The sequence below is a fragment of the Platichthys flesus genome, chromosome 9 (genome assembly GCF_949316205.1).
Source record: "Platichthys flesus chromosome 9, fPlaFle2.1, whole genome shotgun sequence".
NCBI classification, from domain to species: Eukaryota; Metazoa; Chordata; class Actinopteri; order Pleuronectiformes; family Pleuronectidae; genus Platichthys; species Platichthys flesus.
The window spans coordinates 12,707,947-12,723,764 of NC_084953.1; the positions used below are offsets into that span (position 1 = coordinate 12,707,947).

General features: G+C 45.6%; 1 protein-coding gene across 1 annotated transcript; it reads left to right on the forward strand.

The window, feature by feature from the left end:
• The first annotated feature begins 1,017 nt into the window (after nt 1-1,017).
• enc3 (ectodermal-neural cortex 3) lies at nt 1,018-13,764 on the forward strand. Its single transcript, XM_062394940.1, has 4 exons — nt 1,018-1,271; nt 3,005-4,033; nt 4,128-4,898; nt 12,367-13,764. The coding sequence occupies exons 2-3, from the start codon at nt 3,011-3,013 to the stop codon at nt 4,869-4,871; spliced, it is 1,767 nt and encodes a 588-aa protein (XP_062250924.1). The 5' UTR covers nt 1,018-1,271; nt 3,005-3,010; the 3' UTR covers nt 4,872-4,898; nt 12,367-13,764.
• The last annotated feature ends 2,054 nt before the right edge of the window (nt 13,765-15,818 follow it).

A 15,818-nucleotide genomic window follows, 5' to 3' on the forward strand; every position in this document is an offset into this window, starting at 1 on the left:
CATCGTATGATCATTAAGAATATTGGTTCTGTGGAGCTGGAACATGAGTCAGGGAGTTCATCTTAAGTTTTATTCTCATAGTTGGGAATTTTGTGATTCTATAAACCAGGGGAGCTTATATTTTACTTACACCTGGTATTCTGTACACTCACTACAAATAATTATATACTGCTATAATACCAGAATTGTTTGTTACAACCTTCCAGAATACCTGAACTCTGTTCTGACTCTTTCTTCTTTTAGAATGAACAATCAGAAAATGTGTTGCAGTCATTACTATATTCGATTTGGGAACATTCATTCATCTGTAGCCTAGTGCAATTTATTATCTTTTTTATTTAAATGGAACAAATGTTATCACTGTATTTAAAATGTTTACATGACCTGGGGATAATGGTGATCATAATAAAGTTCCCTTATCATAGACTTATCAAAGTAAGCAGCTACAAAATGTTTCATAATAGACAGACGTTAGGTAATAAAGTAATTTGAGTCAAAACAATAAACATTTACAACTGAGAGTACAAAGGACAAAATAAAATATCAAATAAACATATATACAAACATAAATACCCATATATATAGTATATCAAGTACATGCTGTATACACTTCATATAAAGTATTCTAGATATATAGATAGATAGATAGATAGATAGATAGATAGATAGATAGATAGATAGATAGATAGATAGATAGATAGATAGATAGATAGATAGATAGATACTTTATGGATTCAGAGGGAAATTTAGGAACCAAACAAAACCAAACCTCTTGCCTTGTCGTTAAAAGGTGCTATAACCTACTTATAAACCAATCTATATGATAGATTATACAGATGCATAGTAAAGTGAACGGTGAAAGGGGGGAGGTGTTTTTGTGGTACACTGATGTCTAACATTGTTGGATGTAAAACGAAACAGTGGGTTTGTTTCTGCGGGGCGTTGCGCTGATTGGTCCACGGCAGCGGAAGGAGGAGGAGCCTGGGGGAGCTGCAGCTCAGTGTCTCAGCTCGGTGCTCGTCTGCAGCTGCGTGGCTTCACGACGACAAACACACAACAACTTTATCACACTCTTTTCCTTTCGTCTGCCTGCAAAGAGAGAAGGAACACATGGCTCCACCGTCTCCCGCCGCTCCAGGACAACATGCGGATGTAAACACGGAGGTCGGATTTAGTGTAAACTGAGCCACAACTTCAGACACAAACCGGAGGACGGCGGAACAAGTTGAGCCCGAGAGAAAGGAACCCGGATCGGCCCTGCTCCCGTCGAGGTAAGCGCTCGAGGACGCGATCCTCCCAAAGTGTCGCACACAGCGATACGTGCGTGTGCGAGATCTGTACAACTTCCACGACAATGTGACGACTCGGTGTGAGTTCGGACCGGGTGGTGTGTCGGCTGGACGCGCTGATCGCAGGCGGCTGCGAACTCGGGGGGGAAGTTGAGCGCATGCTGAAGTGCTGACCGGAGTTTCACATTTACTGCACACAACGAATTGGATTTCACGCTGAGTCCCTCCACGGAAGTCCGCCGTCCCCCTTTCATCGGGGCTGAATAGAAGACTTAAATGTATCTGCTGGGAAACAATAGAAGCCTTTGGGCAGAAGATATTTATTTGGCCGTTTTGAAGTTTTGCGCAGCTCCGTGCGGTGCCCACCAAAGAGCAGTAGCCATGATAACATGGACTGTGTAACAGCTATTTGTTTATTTCTTGATTATTTTCTCCAGAGTCTGACCATAGAAAGCAATATGGTTCATATTGTAAATTAGGGCTGGGCTTAAACAGTATCAACTATTATCCTAATGTAATTTTCATCAATTCCAATGTAACAGTCAGTCTTATACTTGATTAGAAATAATAATGTAACATTTGTTGTAATCTTTATTGATTTTGACTGTTATTACATGATTATATTCACTAGAGTTTGACTACAGAAAGGTCTATAGTCAATATTGTAAATTAGGGCTGTGCGATAAAAAATATAAATAATGATGTCATTTTCATCAATTGCATAAAATAAAAGTCCAATATATCCATAGATTTCTTTTGCATTGTTCAAGCAACAGTTAGGAGATTTGTATAATGTGTTATTCTCTGATCATACAGAAGAGTTTATACCACAACCTTCACTCAGGTGCAAAAATCTGTCTTATAATTAAATGAAATAATAATGCAGCGTTTATTGTAATAATTATTGCTTTGAAGCATGTGTTTATGGCCCTTTTAAGGATCCAGCTTTATCATTTTTAGACCAGAATATCCTCCCATGTGCGAAAGCTGCAGACCCGTCTAAACCCGCCGCAGATTACCACAAGAAAGACTGTGTTTTTGATCTGGTGCACAGCGGTTACATAATTTTTATCTTTAAGGAGCCGGTCAGAGGTGTCAGAGCTTATGTGGGCTTGAAAGCTTTGCCTTTGGTACCATCCTGAATGAGAGCCAGCGGCAGAGAAACAGAACAGGCTCACAGGAATTTACTGGCTCCCGCTGTGGTTGTAGGTGACTCACAGCCCTGAAAGGTTTATAGGGGTGGATAGATGTGATATAGGGCTACACCCAGGTGTTGCTTCTTTACCTAACACTAATTACACAGAGCTGTGTGAAGAGTAGGTTGCTCCTTTTTTTGCCACAGGTTGTGAGAGCCGAGTCTTGACGTTGATGTATTTCTCTCAGTGTAAATCTTTGCGGCACACGGTGTACACACACTGGTTTTTCTGTGGGAGTGCTTCTTATCTGATTCGCTTTCATCTCTGAAGTCTGAAGTTCATTTCCGGTGTAATCCAACACAGGGATACAAGTCTTTAACGTTTCAACAGCCCGTTGACCGGGTATTGACACAGTTGTTTAATCATAAAGTGGGAGGAGTGTTTATGGTAGCGTTCACATCAAAAGAAGCGTGTGTCCATAAAACCCCTTCCTCCTACGACCATAAACTGTAGATATGAACACATGACAAACTCTCCTCCACTTGTGCCAATATTTTTCTTCTCTGTTTACTCCTCCAGGTCAAGATGTCTGTCAGTAACCACGAAAACAGAAAGTCTCGCTCCAGTTCCGGCTCCATGAATATCCAACTCTTCCACAAGACAACCCATGCGGACAGCCTGTTGACTCAACTCAACCTGCTGCGAAAACGAAAGGTCTTCACAGATGTTGTCCTGAAGGCCGGAAACCGATCCTTCCCCTGTCACCGGGCTGTCCTGGCCTCCTGCAGCCGTTACTTTGAGGCCATGTTCAGCGGCGGGCTCAGGGAGAGTCGTGACGCTGATGTCAACTTCCACGACTCTCTCCATCCGGAGGTGCTGGAGCTCTTGCTCGACTACGCCTACTCGGCCCGAATCATTATCAACGAGGAAAATGCAGAATCGCTACTAGAAGCCGGAGACATGCTTCAGTTCCATGACATCAGAGACGCGGCGTCAGACTTTCTAGAAAAGAACCTCGACCAGTCGAACTGTTTGGGGATGATGCTGCTGTCAGACGCACATCAGTGCCAGAGACTGTATGAGCTGTCATGGAGGATGTGCCTGGCAGACTTTGCTACCCTCTTCAAGACAGAGGACTTCCTCAGCCTGCCCAGAGACAAAGTCCAGGAGCTAATCCTCAGTGAGGAGCTGGAGGTGGAGGATGAGAGCCTGGTGTATGAGGCTGTCATCGACTGGGTTAAGGCGGACATGGAGCGGAGGCACAGCGAGCTGCCCGAGCTGCTGCGCTGTGTCCGCTTGGCACTGCTCCCGGAAACGTATCTGCTGAAGAATGTTGCTTCAGAGGAGCTGGTCATGTGCCACAAAGTGGGTCGGGAGATTGTTGAAGACGCCGTGCGGTGCAAGATGAGGATCCTCCAGAACGATGGCATCGTCACAGGGTTCTGTGCTCGGCCAAGAAAGGTCAGTCAGGCCCTGCTGCTACTGGGAGGTCAGACGTTCATGTGCGATAAAGTCTACATGATCGACAACAAGACCAAGGAGATCACGCCCAAAACAGACATCCCCAGCCCTAGGAAAGAATGCAGTGCCTGTGCTATTGGTTGCAAGGTATGTTGGCTGACAAATTTCAGTATCTGCTCCTGCATTTATGGCTATATAGTTATATAGTCCTCAAAATGTAATATCTCTTTCTGTCTTACAGGTTTATGTTACGGGAGGGCGTGGCTCTGAAAACGGGGCTTCCAAAGATGTCTGGGTCTACGACACATTACACGACGAGTGGTCCAAAGCGGCCCCCATGTTGGTAGCCAGATTTGGACATGGTGCTGCGGAGCTCGACCACATACTGTATGTTGTGGGAGGACACACGTCTCTGGCGGGATCCTTTCCTGCCTCTCCGTCTGTCTCACTCAAACAGGTGGAGCAGTATGACCCTCAGACCAACAAATGGACTTTAGTGGCTCCGCTCAGAGAAGGTGTAAGCAATGCTGCTGTTGTTGGTCTTAAAAACAAACTCTTTGCCTTCGGGGGCACCAGCGTCAACAGAGACAAGTTTCCTAAGGTTCAATGCTTTGACCCTGTCCAGAACCGTTGGTCTGTACCGGCCTCCTGTCCACAGCTGTGGCGATATACAGCTGCAGCTGTAGTTGGTAACCACATTGTTGTGATCGGTGGTGACACGGAGTTCTCAGCCAGCTCCGCTTACAGATTCAATAGCGAGACGTTTCAGTGGTCAAAGTTTGGCGACGTGACAACCAAACGGATCAGCTGCCACGCAGTGGCGTCAGGAAACAGACTATATGTGGTGGGGGGATACGGGGCTCAAAGATGTAAGACACTTGACTGTTACGATCCATCATCAGACTCTTGGGACAGTGTGACGAGTGTGCCCTACTCGCTCATTCCCACCGCCTTCGTCAGCACGTGGAAGTACCTCTCAGCATAGCAGGACACACTGTCTGAGGTTTCTATGGTGAGTAATTGTAGTTTCCTAGAACTGACACAAACAAACAAGATGTTAATTATATGTGCTATTCATAGTGTCCCTATTGTCACATAAGAAGCGGGAACTGAATTTATAGTAACAGGAATATCTACACTCAGTTTGAATCACACTGTGACTTCTCATACAGTCACACGAGCATGTCAGTCTGAACCGGACCTCACCGGTTTGAAACCCCTTGCTGTTGTCAAGGTTGCCAGTTGTTACAGTTACACATTATGTTGCTGCTGTGTTGGCTGGGTGTTGGATGAACATGGTGGGGTCCCGGTTCAGGAAGAAGCAGGAATGTCAGTGGTGCCGGTAATAAGAGAGAGAGAGAGCTACAGCACTAGACCTGTGTCAGTGACAGGGCTGAGGTGGAGAGGTGGGAATCAGGTCTGTGCTTGTAGCCCTAAGAAGGAGAAGTGGACAGGGCCAGTGCTCTTCGTGTGAAATGACGTATATGAGTCGGTCAGTCCCTGAAAAAAGGTTTTCCTGTGGAATGCAATCAGAGGGGTCAGTGGTCCAAACCAACGCTTTTAAGGCCCGATTCTGAACCTCAAACTGCCCTTGATGTACCTTGATTAGTGTTAGTGTGTTAGAGAACCTCTGTATATAATAGCAGGGTATGAATGGGTGACTGTGACTCAATGTGTAGAGGGCTTTTGAGTGGTCGTTAGGACTAGAAAAGTGCTGTGAATGCAGTCCATTCTTAAAAAATATATACAAGTCCTTATTCTCCTTAATTAAAACAACACAACATAAGGACATTCACTTAAATGATGTTGAGAAAGTGTTTTACAGAACAGAAAACCTACTTTAGGACTATAACGGTGAGAGAAGAGTCTCTGCTGCTCAAAGTAAACGATTCACATCCGTAATCTTCAGCAAAGGAGCAAGCGCGTTTAAAAAAGGAAGGATCCATCCTGAGGGCATGAAAATATGATCGACTGAAATGTATCATACACTGTCAGTGAAGAATTGCTCCACTTTATCAGCCTGAAGGAACGACAGGTGGCAGTTTTCACAGCTTCACCTGAGCTAAGAGATGATACATTTTCCTCAGGTGTTCTCAGTGTTTTAAGGGGGGGGGGGGGGCACGCACAGGGAAACAAAAAGAGGATATGCAGTGATATTTGAAATGCTTGTGCGGTGGTGGTGGAGCGAGTTTTAAGTTCCATGATCCTATTATAGAGCTGATGCGATGGAAGGCAGTTTATCGCTGCACCAGTCGGTGGATTTGCATTTTAAAAAGCTCAGGCTCGGCGGCATCTTTTATTAATGCTTCTGCGGTTTCATCTTCTCTAGAGTAGTGAAAAACTAGAGACCATCTTTGCAGAAGGATCTTACCAGCCTTTACGCCCAGCATGTTGATACTCAACCCGCGTGTTGTGTAGTTCTATTACGTGAATACTATTTGGAGAGATGCTTCTTTAGGTAGTAAAACAGGTTAGTGATATTTTGAGTCTGTTGTGGGGATTGGCCTGTGGCGTAATTGGCAAACTAGGGCTCTCTGGTGTTTTGAGACTAACCACAACAGCGGTAGCTCGGCTCTTAGCTACAAGCTCCTCGCTTTGTTTTGGTTTGTGCAAGCCCCTCTCCTGTTCAGACTCTTTCAATTAAAACATCTGTGGTTTGCATCTTTTTCAATTCTCCCCTCAAGCGCGACTCGATCGGTCAGATTCTGTGTCTAATTCTGTTTTCGCACATACACGGCAGCCCAGCATTTATCCAGGCATTACTCGGAGGAGCTTTGAATGAGGATGCAAAATGTCTGAATCAGTTGGCCCGGACATCAAATGGACTTTACACTTGTCCATGTCCATGTAATGTCCGATGGAGCAGATTTGTGAATGGCGGTCATTGTCCGGAGAATTCGCTGCCAGCAAGTGGGCGGGTTCATGTTCTATTCAGCCTCCTGCACATTCTCCTCAGGCGCAACACTTCGCCTAAAATCAACAGTGCAGGTGAAAACACATCAATGCTGAGAACCTCAAAACATCCACTCTACTGCGAGAAAACCTGAGGGGGCTGCCAGGAAGTTTGAAAATTAAAACCAAGAGGAAGCCTGTGAGAGGCAGGAGGCGTATGTGTGACTTGTTTCACCAGTAAACAGCTGGTGGTGATGGAGCTGGGGGCTCAGCATTATAAGGCTGCTGGTATGGACCACTGTCTCCATGGTACTCAAGGATTTTCTGGCCCGATGGAGACAGACAGGCTGGCTATGAACCATCAAGGCACCGCATCCTCATGAACTCAGCTAGGCAGTTACAGAAGCTGCTATCCCGCTGCCAAACGCCTTTTATGTTTAATTACAGCAGCCGTTGAAAAAAAAAAAGCTCAGCGCTGGAGCTTGTTAAGCAGGCGTCCTGCCCTGACGCTGGTCGACTCGCTCTCACCCGAGACGGGGAGGGGGCCCCGAGAGGAGTTGGCAGACATTAAGTGAATAGCAGAGTGACACAGAGTCGGACGTGTTCACACGTACACAGATAGAGTGTACACACAAGCAGAAGAGGTGCAGATGAAGGGAAGAGGAGTAAGACCAGAGGAAGCAAAGCTATATTTTGCACCGTTTGGCAGCCGAGACTAACGCCTGCCTAAAAATACTCTGCTCCAGAGGCTGTCAACTTTCAACTGGGATCAGAGAGGAAAAGAAGTGTGTGTGCGCGTGTGTGTGCGCATGTGTGTGTTCCTTTCATGTTTATGAGGGGAGCTGAAACCACCAGTCAGCTGTTCAAGTATTCACTAGTAGTATATTGTAAGTTTTTACTCAGTTGTGAAACCACTGATTGTGTACTTGTGCTTCTCTCTCTCTCTCTGTCTCACCCACACACAGTCACATTGCTGACATTGCCTGTCCTTTAAAAAGCCAGCCATCCTTACTCTAATTTGGGAGGAATGAAGGTGTGGCCTGCATTCCCATTAGTAAAGATTTGTTAATGGTGGGGTTGAGGTCGTTTCAGTCGTCCTGACACTTTGCTTGGCCTCTGCAGGGATCACACCAGCCTCGCTGCTCTTCTTCTCTTTTTTTTGTCACCACCTCCCAAAGTTTGTAGCCTTGCAAGTTTCCACCAGATGTGTCTAACCCCAGAGTCCAGGGCCAAACCAGAACCCACTGTTGATGGAAAACTATTTGTAAATGTTAAAGCATTATGGCTCCTATTTGTTATGGTTTAGACTGGAGGAGAAAGTAGCTTTTTTTAATGTTCTCAAGTAGACTAAAAGCATCAAGAACTAAACAGATTAAAAACATTTTTGCGTTTGGGAGTTGTTGTGCGCTGAACAGCATCAGGGTGTAACCTTGTCCGTCGATGGTACCAGACTGCCGGCAGACGGGATGTAACCAGAGAGCCCAGCACAAAGTTCAGCGCAGGCTCTCTCTACTTCGAACCCCTGAATTATAATGCCCACTAGAAATAACTGTGATCGACACTTGAGCCTTTGTCTTTCTGCAGCCCTCTCTCCTCATCAACCCTCTCCGCTGCCAAAAATCACAGACATACACAGCGTCCTCCTTTTTAACAGCTTCAACTGCAGCACTTACGAGGTGGGCAGGGCTCTGTGTGATAGGGTACACCTGGATAGGTCAGGGGGCCAGGGAGGGGGCCAGCGTCGGGCCCTCTATGTCCCCAGGCAGCTGCTGTAAAATGGAAAGGTCACAATGGGGATCAGGGAGGAGGAGCACAGAGGCCCCCAGTCGCTCAATACTAATGTTTTATTAATGCCTGGCCGTGAGGGCCACCAGGAACACAAGCTTGAATGAGGCTTTTATTGTGGCATCTGTGTACAACGACGATCCCACCTCCGCTCTCTCAGACACACACACGGACAGTTAAAGTTAGCACGTGCTCGTAACCCCCCCCCCAATACACACACACAGACACACTTCATCTCTGGTCCCTTGAGTAATCAATCTGCCACATGATGGCCCTCACCACGGCTGCTTAAATTTGCATAAACCTAATGGAGTTTTTATTGGTCTTTTCTCCACTCGGCGAGTAACAAAAAGCCAAAAAGGGAAGAAGATGCTCAGAATGGCTGAATAATCACCCAGACTAATTTGATTACGCTCTTAAAAAGAGATGAGCTGTCATACAGTTACAGGGGCCTCTTCAGGAAGCCAGCTGGGCCGGGACCGAGGGTGTCTGCCTGGTAATTAATCTGAATTACGTAATATTTGCACCTCTGAAGTAGCCCTGAAGTGGCGTTTATTCAGCCACAGAGACGCGCTTTGTTCCCGTCTCAAACTGGACTTCCTGCGAGGATTCATGAAGATGTGGCTCATTAGACTTTGCAGCTGGACCGAGACGCCTGTAGCTCATCCTGGAGTCCTTTTGTTTGTGCCTCCAAACGATGCAGGCTCATGTAAATGAAGTCACAGTGATTCATTCGTTGGTCAATACAGTGGAATTCTAGCAGGTCATTAGTAAACATGGCACAGGCCTGGTTGGACACAAGGGACGGACAAAAAGAGAGGACTCGGCTTCGGTCTGGTGTATTGTGGGTAATTCGGTCTCCAGAAGACACAGACGCAAGAAAACGAAAACAAAAAACTGGGCATACATGTATCGTCTGACCCCACCCCTGTGGTGTGTGCTTCAACCATCCAGTGGGATGTTTTTGGTGGAGATTTAGTAATAATTCAAATAATTAAGATTGAGTGATTATTTTCTTTTGACAAACTCAATCTGGCGTTAGTCCCATGTGGAGGAGAAGTGATGGAAGCCGACAGAGTGAGGCAGGTTAAACCTCAGAGCGCCTCATGCAATCACTTCATATAGTCCCAGCCCATCTGTTGGGTGAGCTGAAGGACACACGGACTCCCTGCGTCCTTCACTGCAGCACACTGCGGTTACTGCCGCGGACCAGACCGAAGACGAACACACGGGCGTGTGGTGACTTTTGTGGGTTACACTTATTAACCTTGCCTCCTGTTGGCCTCACACACTGATTCACTCAAGACCGGTCAGAGTGTCTGCGGAAGTAAAGGTCGTATCTGTAAAGTCTTCTGACTTTTTAAGTACAGTGAGACACTGAAAACAAAGTTTGAGTTGTAGTCTGGATGAAATTGTTGAAATAGAAGATTGGGTCACAGGTGAACATTGTGGTCAGTACAGCTCTCTCGCTGGTGTGATTGACCTTGACGTGACAGGTAATAATGAAGGGACTCTGGAGTCTCTTCATTATTAGCAGTGGGAGCTGACGTGTGCTTTTGTTCGATGGATTTATTTGTGATGACAGACCAATGACCTTTGTGGAATACACTTTGACATTAAAATCTAGTCTTTTTCATTCAGTCACTTATTTTCAAATAAAGGTCAGTAACGCAAAAGATCTTGGAACCTGTACTTTATTCGTATTGTTGACCCGAGTTCTGAATCCTGCCGGTGGCTCGACAACATGAATCCAGTGAAAGGTGTGAAAGGCCACTGACGCTGAAGTAGAGAGATACATGACTAAAAATAAAGCTGCAGCTCTTGTGAAAGTCTGATCTTGTGGTAGGTGTAGCAGACCAGAGCTAGAGAGTGTTTAAGAATCAGAGGCGTGCTGTTCATCAGCTGCACTGAAAGATTAGACCAGCACAACTCATGAAGTGCAGCACATGACACTTACCCATTAACACTGTGGGAGAGCGGCAATGGAAACTTCCATCAGGCCGGCAGTTGCATGTCATAAAATAAAGCACTGCAACAATTGCCTTGGTTGTAAAGGCTGAGTCCACTGATGCCTCTTCTACACCGAGGGTAGGTGCAGGTTTCTCAAACATGCTTAAAATAGGTGATTGATTCCGCTGAGACGGACTGGGAATATTCCAGGCCAGTGTTGCATCTTGCATGATGTTCCCACGCCGTTCAAAGAATAGGTTCATGGCAAGAAATGTGCGTGTTCAGTTCACTTGTGTGTTATGTTTCCATCACTGCTGATTGGAGAAGAGCTGATAAAAGCCTGTGTCTACTGCAGAGGAATTTGACCTGGAGGTGAATGCAGATTGTATCCATTCCCACTGCAGACAAACCGTTGTAGAAATCAAGATCAAGAGTAATGAACACTTATCTTCGTTAACCAAAGTTAATATACAACAGAGTTTTTTTTAAGTTTTACAACAGAATACCTAAACAAGATATAACATATAATATGTTTGCTTTAAAGGTGCTTGGGGGTTGATGTTGTAAATTTAGCCAGACTGTTTCCCATTGTTTCAAGCGTTTGTGCTAAGCTTAAATAACCTAAGCTTAGCTGAACTAACCAGCTGCTGACTGGACTGGTATTTCACCAAGAACCCAACAAAACAAGCAAATAAACACACCCCTCCCCGAACCTTTAACTGTTGCACTGCAAAACCTTCTTAATTACAAAGCGTTTGTTTCTCAAAGTAAGGTGTCAAAACTGAGATCAGGTGTTTTTTGTCATTCAGTAGAGGAAAATCAACAATGTCTTTTTGTTTTTTTTCATGACACATCAGGTTCAATTTACACACTGTAGTTTGTATAGCATCAACCTGACAGCGTGACACTTCTGGAGTCTAATGTACAAACAGAGACGGTCACTTCTGCTGCTGAACCTTGTGTGTAGCCTCCTTTCTCCATCCCTATTGTTATTCTAATAGATGTGTCCTACTGTTCTGCCCCCGGCAATGTATTCACAACAGTAACAGATGTGTACAGATCAGTGCCGGCTTCCGTAGTGTCTGTCGGCTTTTTTTGGCCATGAAAATGAGAACTCATTAGGTTATCCAAGCAAACCCCCAGCGTGGCCTGCCTGTAACTGTCAACTCTCATCTCTCCCAGAATAGAGAGCGCACACATTCTTCATCTCCTCTGACAGAGCGGAGATATCATCTCCCCCCCCAAAAAAAGCTCATTACATGTAAACAGCATGTTCGGGGTTTCACTCCAACCCCCTCCCAAAAATATGCAGTGGAACATTCCTTCATAGCAGCAGGGGAGGAAAATTAGACGCTGAAGTATCTGAGGTTGCAGAGATGAGAGATTCCAAAGAACTCATCCCAGTGTTTGTAGTAAAAATGTTGCTTCAATTTGAAAATTTAAGAAGCTCTCATACAGAATAAATTATATCCGGATAAAGCAAACGAGCAGATGGTTTTGGAACATGCATTTTATCAGCTTATCTCGACAGAGCCGGGTCCTCCCCTCTGCCACCCTCACATATTTATTACCTCGCGACATAAATGGCTTGAGCAGCTCAATCCCACATGCCAGGAGGACTTTGGTTAAATAACGCCCCGTCCCGAGGCATTATCAACGCTATGTGGGTAAGCCTGATAAAATGGCATTTTGATAAGCTGATGTGTGGCGAGGAGGACCCGAGTCTGTGCATTCCTCTGCGTGAGAATGTCCAGGCCTCCCCTCTGGGTCATGTGGTCGGCCCTCATACAGCCGCAGCTCCTCTCAAGTTCACAGGACCTAAACATTAATCTCCCTCTGTCTCTTTCCCTCAGATCGGCCGTGGTGTCTGGTATGCTGGCTGCCGAGAGGAGGAGGAGGAGAAGGAGGAGGAGGAGGAGGAAGGGTGTGTGTATTCCTGCCCTGGCTCCATCCAGGCTGATTCGCATTATCTTCATCTGCAGAGGAGTGAAAGCCCCGAGTCCTGGAAACAGCCCAGCGACTGGAAGTCTGCGGCCTCTTTTCCACCTGATCTGTTTACTCATCGCTCTTGTGTAACTTTCCCATGTAGCCACGAGCTAGAGCAGGACTCGTTGCCATGTATAAGAAGCATAGACCTTCTCCTTCCACCGCTTGGCTCTAATAAGCTACTGTGACTGCATCCGCCCGACACTGCTACAACCCCCTCGCTCCATCATCGGAACCTGTATCATCTCGCCTGTAGATTTGCAGTGTAGCCGACTCTGACGTGGCTTTGTTTAACAGTGAACTAAAACACTCACTCAGCTGTCTTTAGTTGTGGTTCTTCTCCTGGACACTGGGCATTTCCTCAGGTGTAATTTATTCGGACTGCTGATGGACTGAGTTAGACCCTGGGCTCTGCCGGGCGTTTGGGGGACCTAGAGAAGACTTTCGGGGGAAGTGTATGATTTTGTGCACAGAGACGATCTTCCTGTCGGTATTTTTAGACGTTGGACTCGGGCTTCCCTCAAATTTGGCGAGCTAAATTTGAATCTTCCTCCTCGACTCAAAATACAAGCTCGCAAGAGAGAATGTGGCACATTACGGCCGTAGAAGACACTTTTCTGTTTCGAGATGTCAAGCTATGGTTTTTGTGAATCTTATTTGTTTTGTCTCAGGGTTATGTATAGTTTGCCTGTATTCGTTCAAGGAAGGGTAACCATTTTGTTTCATGACTGTTCTGAATGTTTGTTTTGTGTATGTTCTAGTTTTGTTATAAACATTTTTACTGAACGCTCTCATTTAAAAGAAACATTCTGAAAACGTATGATGACGCTTGATAGCAGTGGTCATGTGTAAAACATAAATATTTGCCAAAACTCAAATAGCGCATTATTAAATTGGAAAGCTTAGTGTTTCCAGACTCGTTAACTTTGTAGTTCTAATATCTGAGTATCATTAATGGAAGTATTTTTCTGTGTATAGTTTGTATATTTGCCTTGTAATTAATTTGTAGAAGCCTTTGATTTGCACAGTTTGTACAAAGAAATCTATAATTGGTCTTAATTTTTGTATCTTTGTCTTAATCCAGATTGGGATGAGTGTGAATAATCAAAGCCTTTTTTGTAGCAGCTGTTATTTCTCTCTTAGCAAAACTCATTCGAGTGCATTTCCCCGATATATCACATATAACTGATATATGAAGCTCTTACTGATACACCATCTGTTACTTCATGTTCTACCGTCAATAAAATGTCATCTTGTTGAAAAATGTTCATCCGCTGTTTTTCCAGGGTATGTTTGGAATTCTGCAGCTCTGTCCCTAAACAGCGTGGGCAGCCATATAATCACACAGGTAGTCTTAACGTGCCTCGAATAGTTTCCATGGGCAGGTTACGAGTAGTTTTGGTATTTTACCAGGAACACCCGTCTCCTTCCTGCTGTTTGCCCACGCCGGCTCCTTATAATACCCTCTTGTCACAGCGATATACCTCAAGTCCTGGTAATGTGGTATGTGAGTGAGGTGCAAGCCGCTGCCGCTCTGGCACATGTCCTGTAAGATGTGCACACGCATTATAACCCTCAAACCCAGAAGAATGTGCTAATTCTGCACGGCGTCAGTCAGGTGATGCTCCTCCGCAGCTCGCATTCTGCTTGCGGCTGGGTCTACGTAAGAAGCCGGTGCAGTCCAGACTGGGCGTTGGGTGGGGAGATGTCTGGTTGGCACTCTCACGCATGGAGGCAGGGAGGAGGACCGGAGAGGAATGTACCCACACTCAGATTTGAGGGAGGTGTGCTGTCTGCAGGGTGGAAGTCTTGGTTACTGAACCATCATGCCTGTGTTGTCTAAACAGTTCACATCCACTCTTATAATCAGACATCTCTTGATGACTGTTTAGATTTCAGTGATTCACTTTAAACGTTCAAATTCTTTCTCTTTTCATTTCCACGCAAACCGCTCTCTTGGTCGGTGGACGTGGCAACAGATGATTTGAACACCAGCTGTTGTTGTTTTCATCTGCGGGTTGTTTGTTAGTTTGCAGACTTCTGCTTAAAGTACCTGACAGAATGTTAGGAATCCTGCTTGAAGGATGGTTCAGGGAGGAACCTTTACAATATATTTGCAGATCTGGATCACAGAGTAGAGCAGGAATATGCAAGACTTCATTAAAGCCTGAGTGGAACTTAAGTTAAACCGGGAAGAGACCCCCCCCCCCCATGAAATATTATAAACACTAACAATTCAATAATTTTTCATGTAAAGTTCTTTGTGCCGATTTCCCTCCAAATTACATGATTTGGGCAACCAATTGCATAAAAGCTCTGGGGGACGCCCTGCCACTTGAGTGACATAATGCAGCACATTGTTCCGTCTTTTCAAAGCCAACCGAAAAAAACATCAAAGCTCGACGTTAATTGGACGTCAACAAGAGAGGGCTCCGAAAACTGCCCCTCCGCAGCCATGACATCATGCCTGTAACAGCCTGTATGTCCAGTGGAGCATGTTGACACGTTTGGGCCAGTATGTGTGCCGGGATTCATCAAAGCTTAATTTATGGATTTTTTTCCATCTTCTTATAAATACAATCCAGACATGCTTAGAAAGATGAAACGCCGCTCTCTGAAAAGGATGACCTGGCACTGGACAGCAGGATGAGCCGGCCGGACAATGGCGGCCATTGTCATGTAAATGTGCAAACCGGGCAATTTCAAACAGATCTCGCCGACAACACAATTAAACGACGGTGAATAAATAGACATTTGAAAGTCGGCCGGAGACAAAAGGAAAACAAAATAAAGGGGAAGGAGGGGAATAAAGGAGAGGAGGAGGACAAACTGCCATCACAATCTGTGTGGGCTATCTGTGGATGTGTGAGGTCGTTGCATGAATATGAATTTATGCTTAATATGTGTGTGTGTGTGTGTGTGTGTGTGTGTGTGTGTGTGTGCGTGTGTGAGGGGACAAGCAGTTACAGCCTGTTGTTAACCCACAAGAAAGGAGGCAGTGAGGTGGAACGGACAGGGACGTTGCACTCTGCCTCTCCACCCAAATATCGGCGTGTGTCTGCCGGACTGAGACCCCCAGCTGGGGCCTCCGCCTGCCCCCGACAAAGACAAAGACGCCTTGTTGATGCCAGAATCGACCTCCTCTCACCTTCCCCCGGGGGGGGGGGCTGCGCTCAGGATGGCGGATCAATATTCACCCTCTGGCCAAAACAGATCTGATATGACAGATCTGCAAAAAGCTGCAATGACCTCTGAATTTTAACCAAGAGACATAAAGTCAACTGAATCCGGTATCATCATGTTATATTCGTTAAGCGAC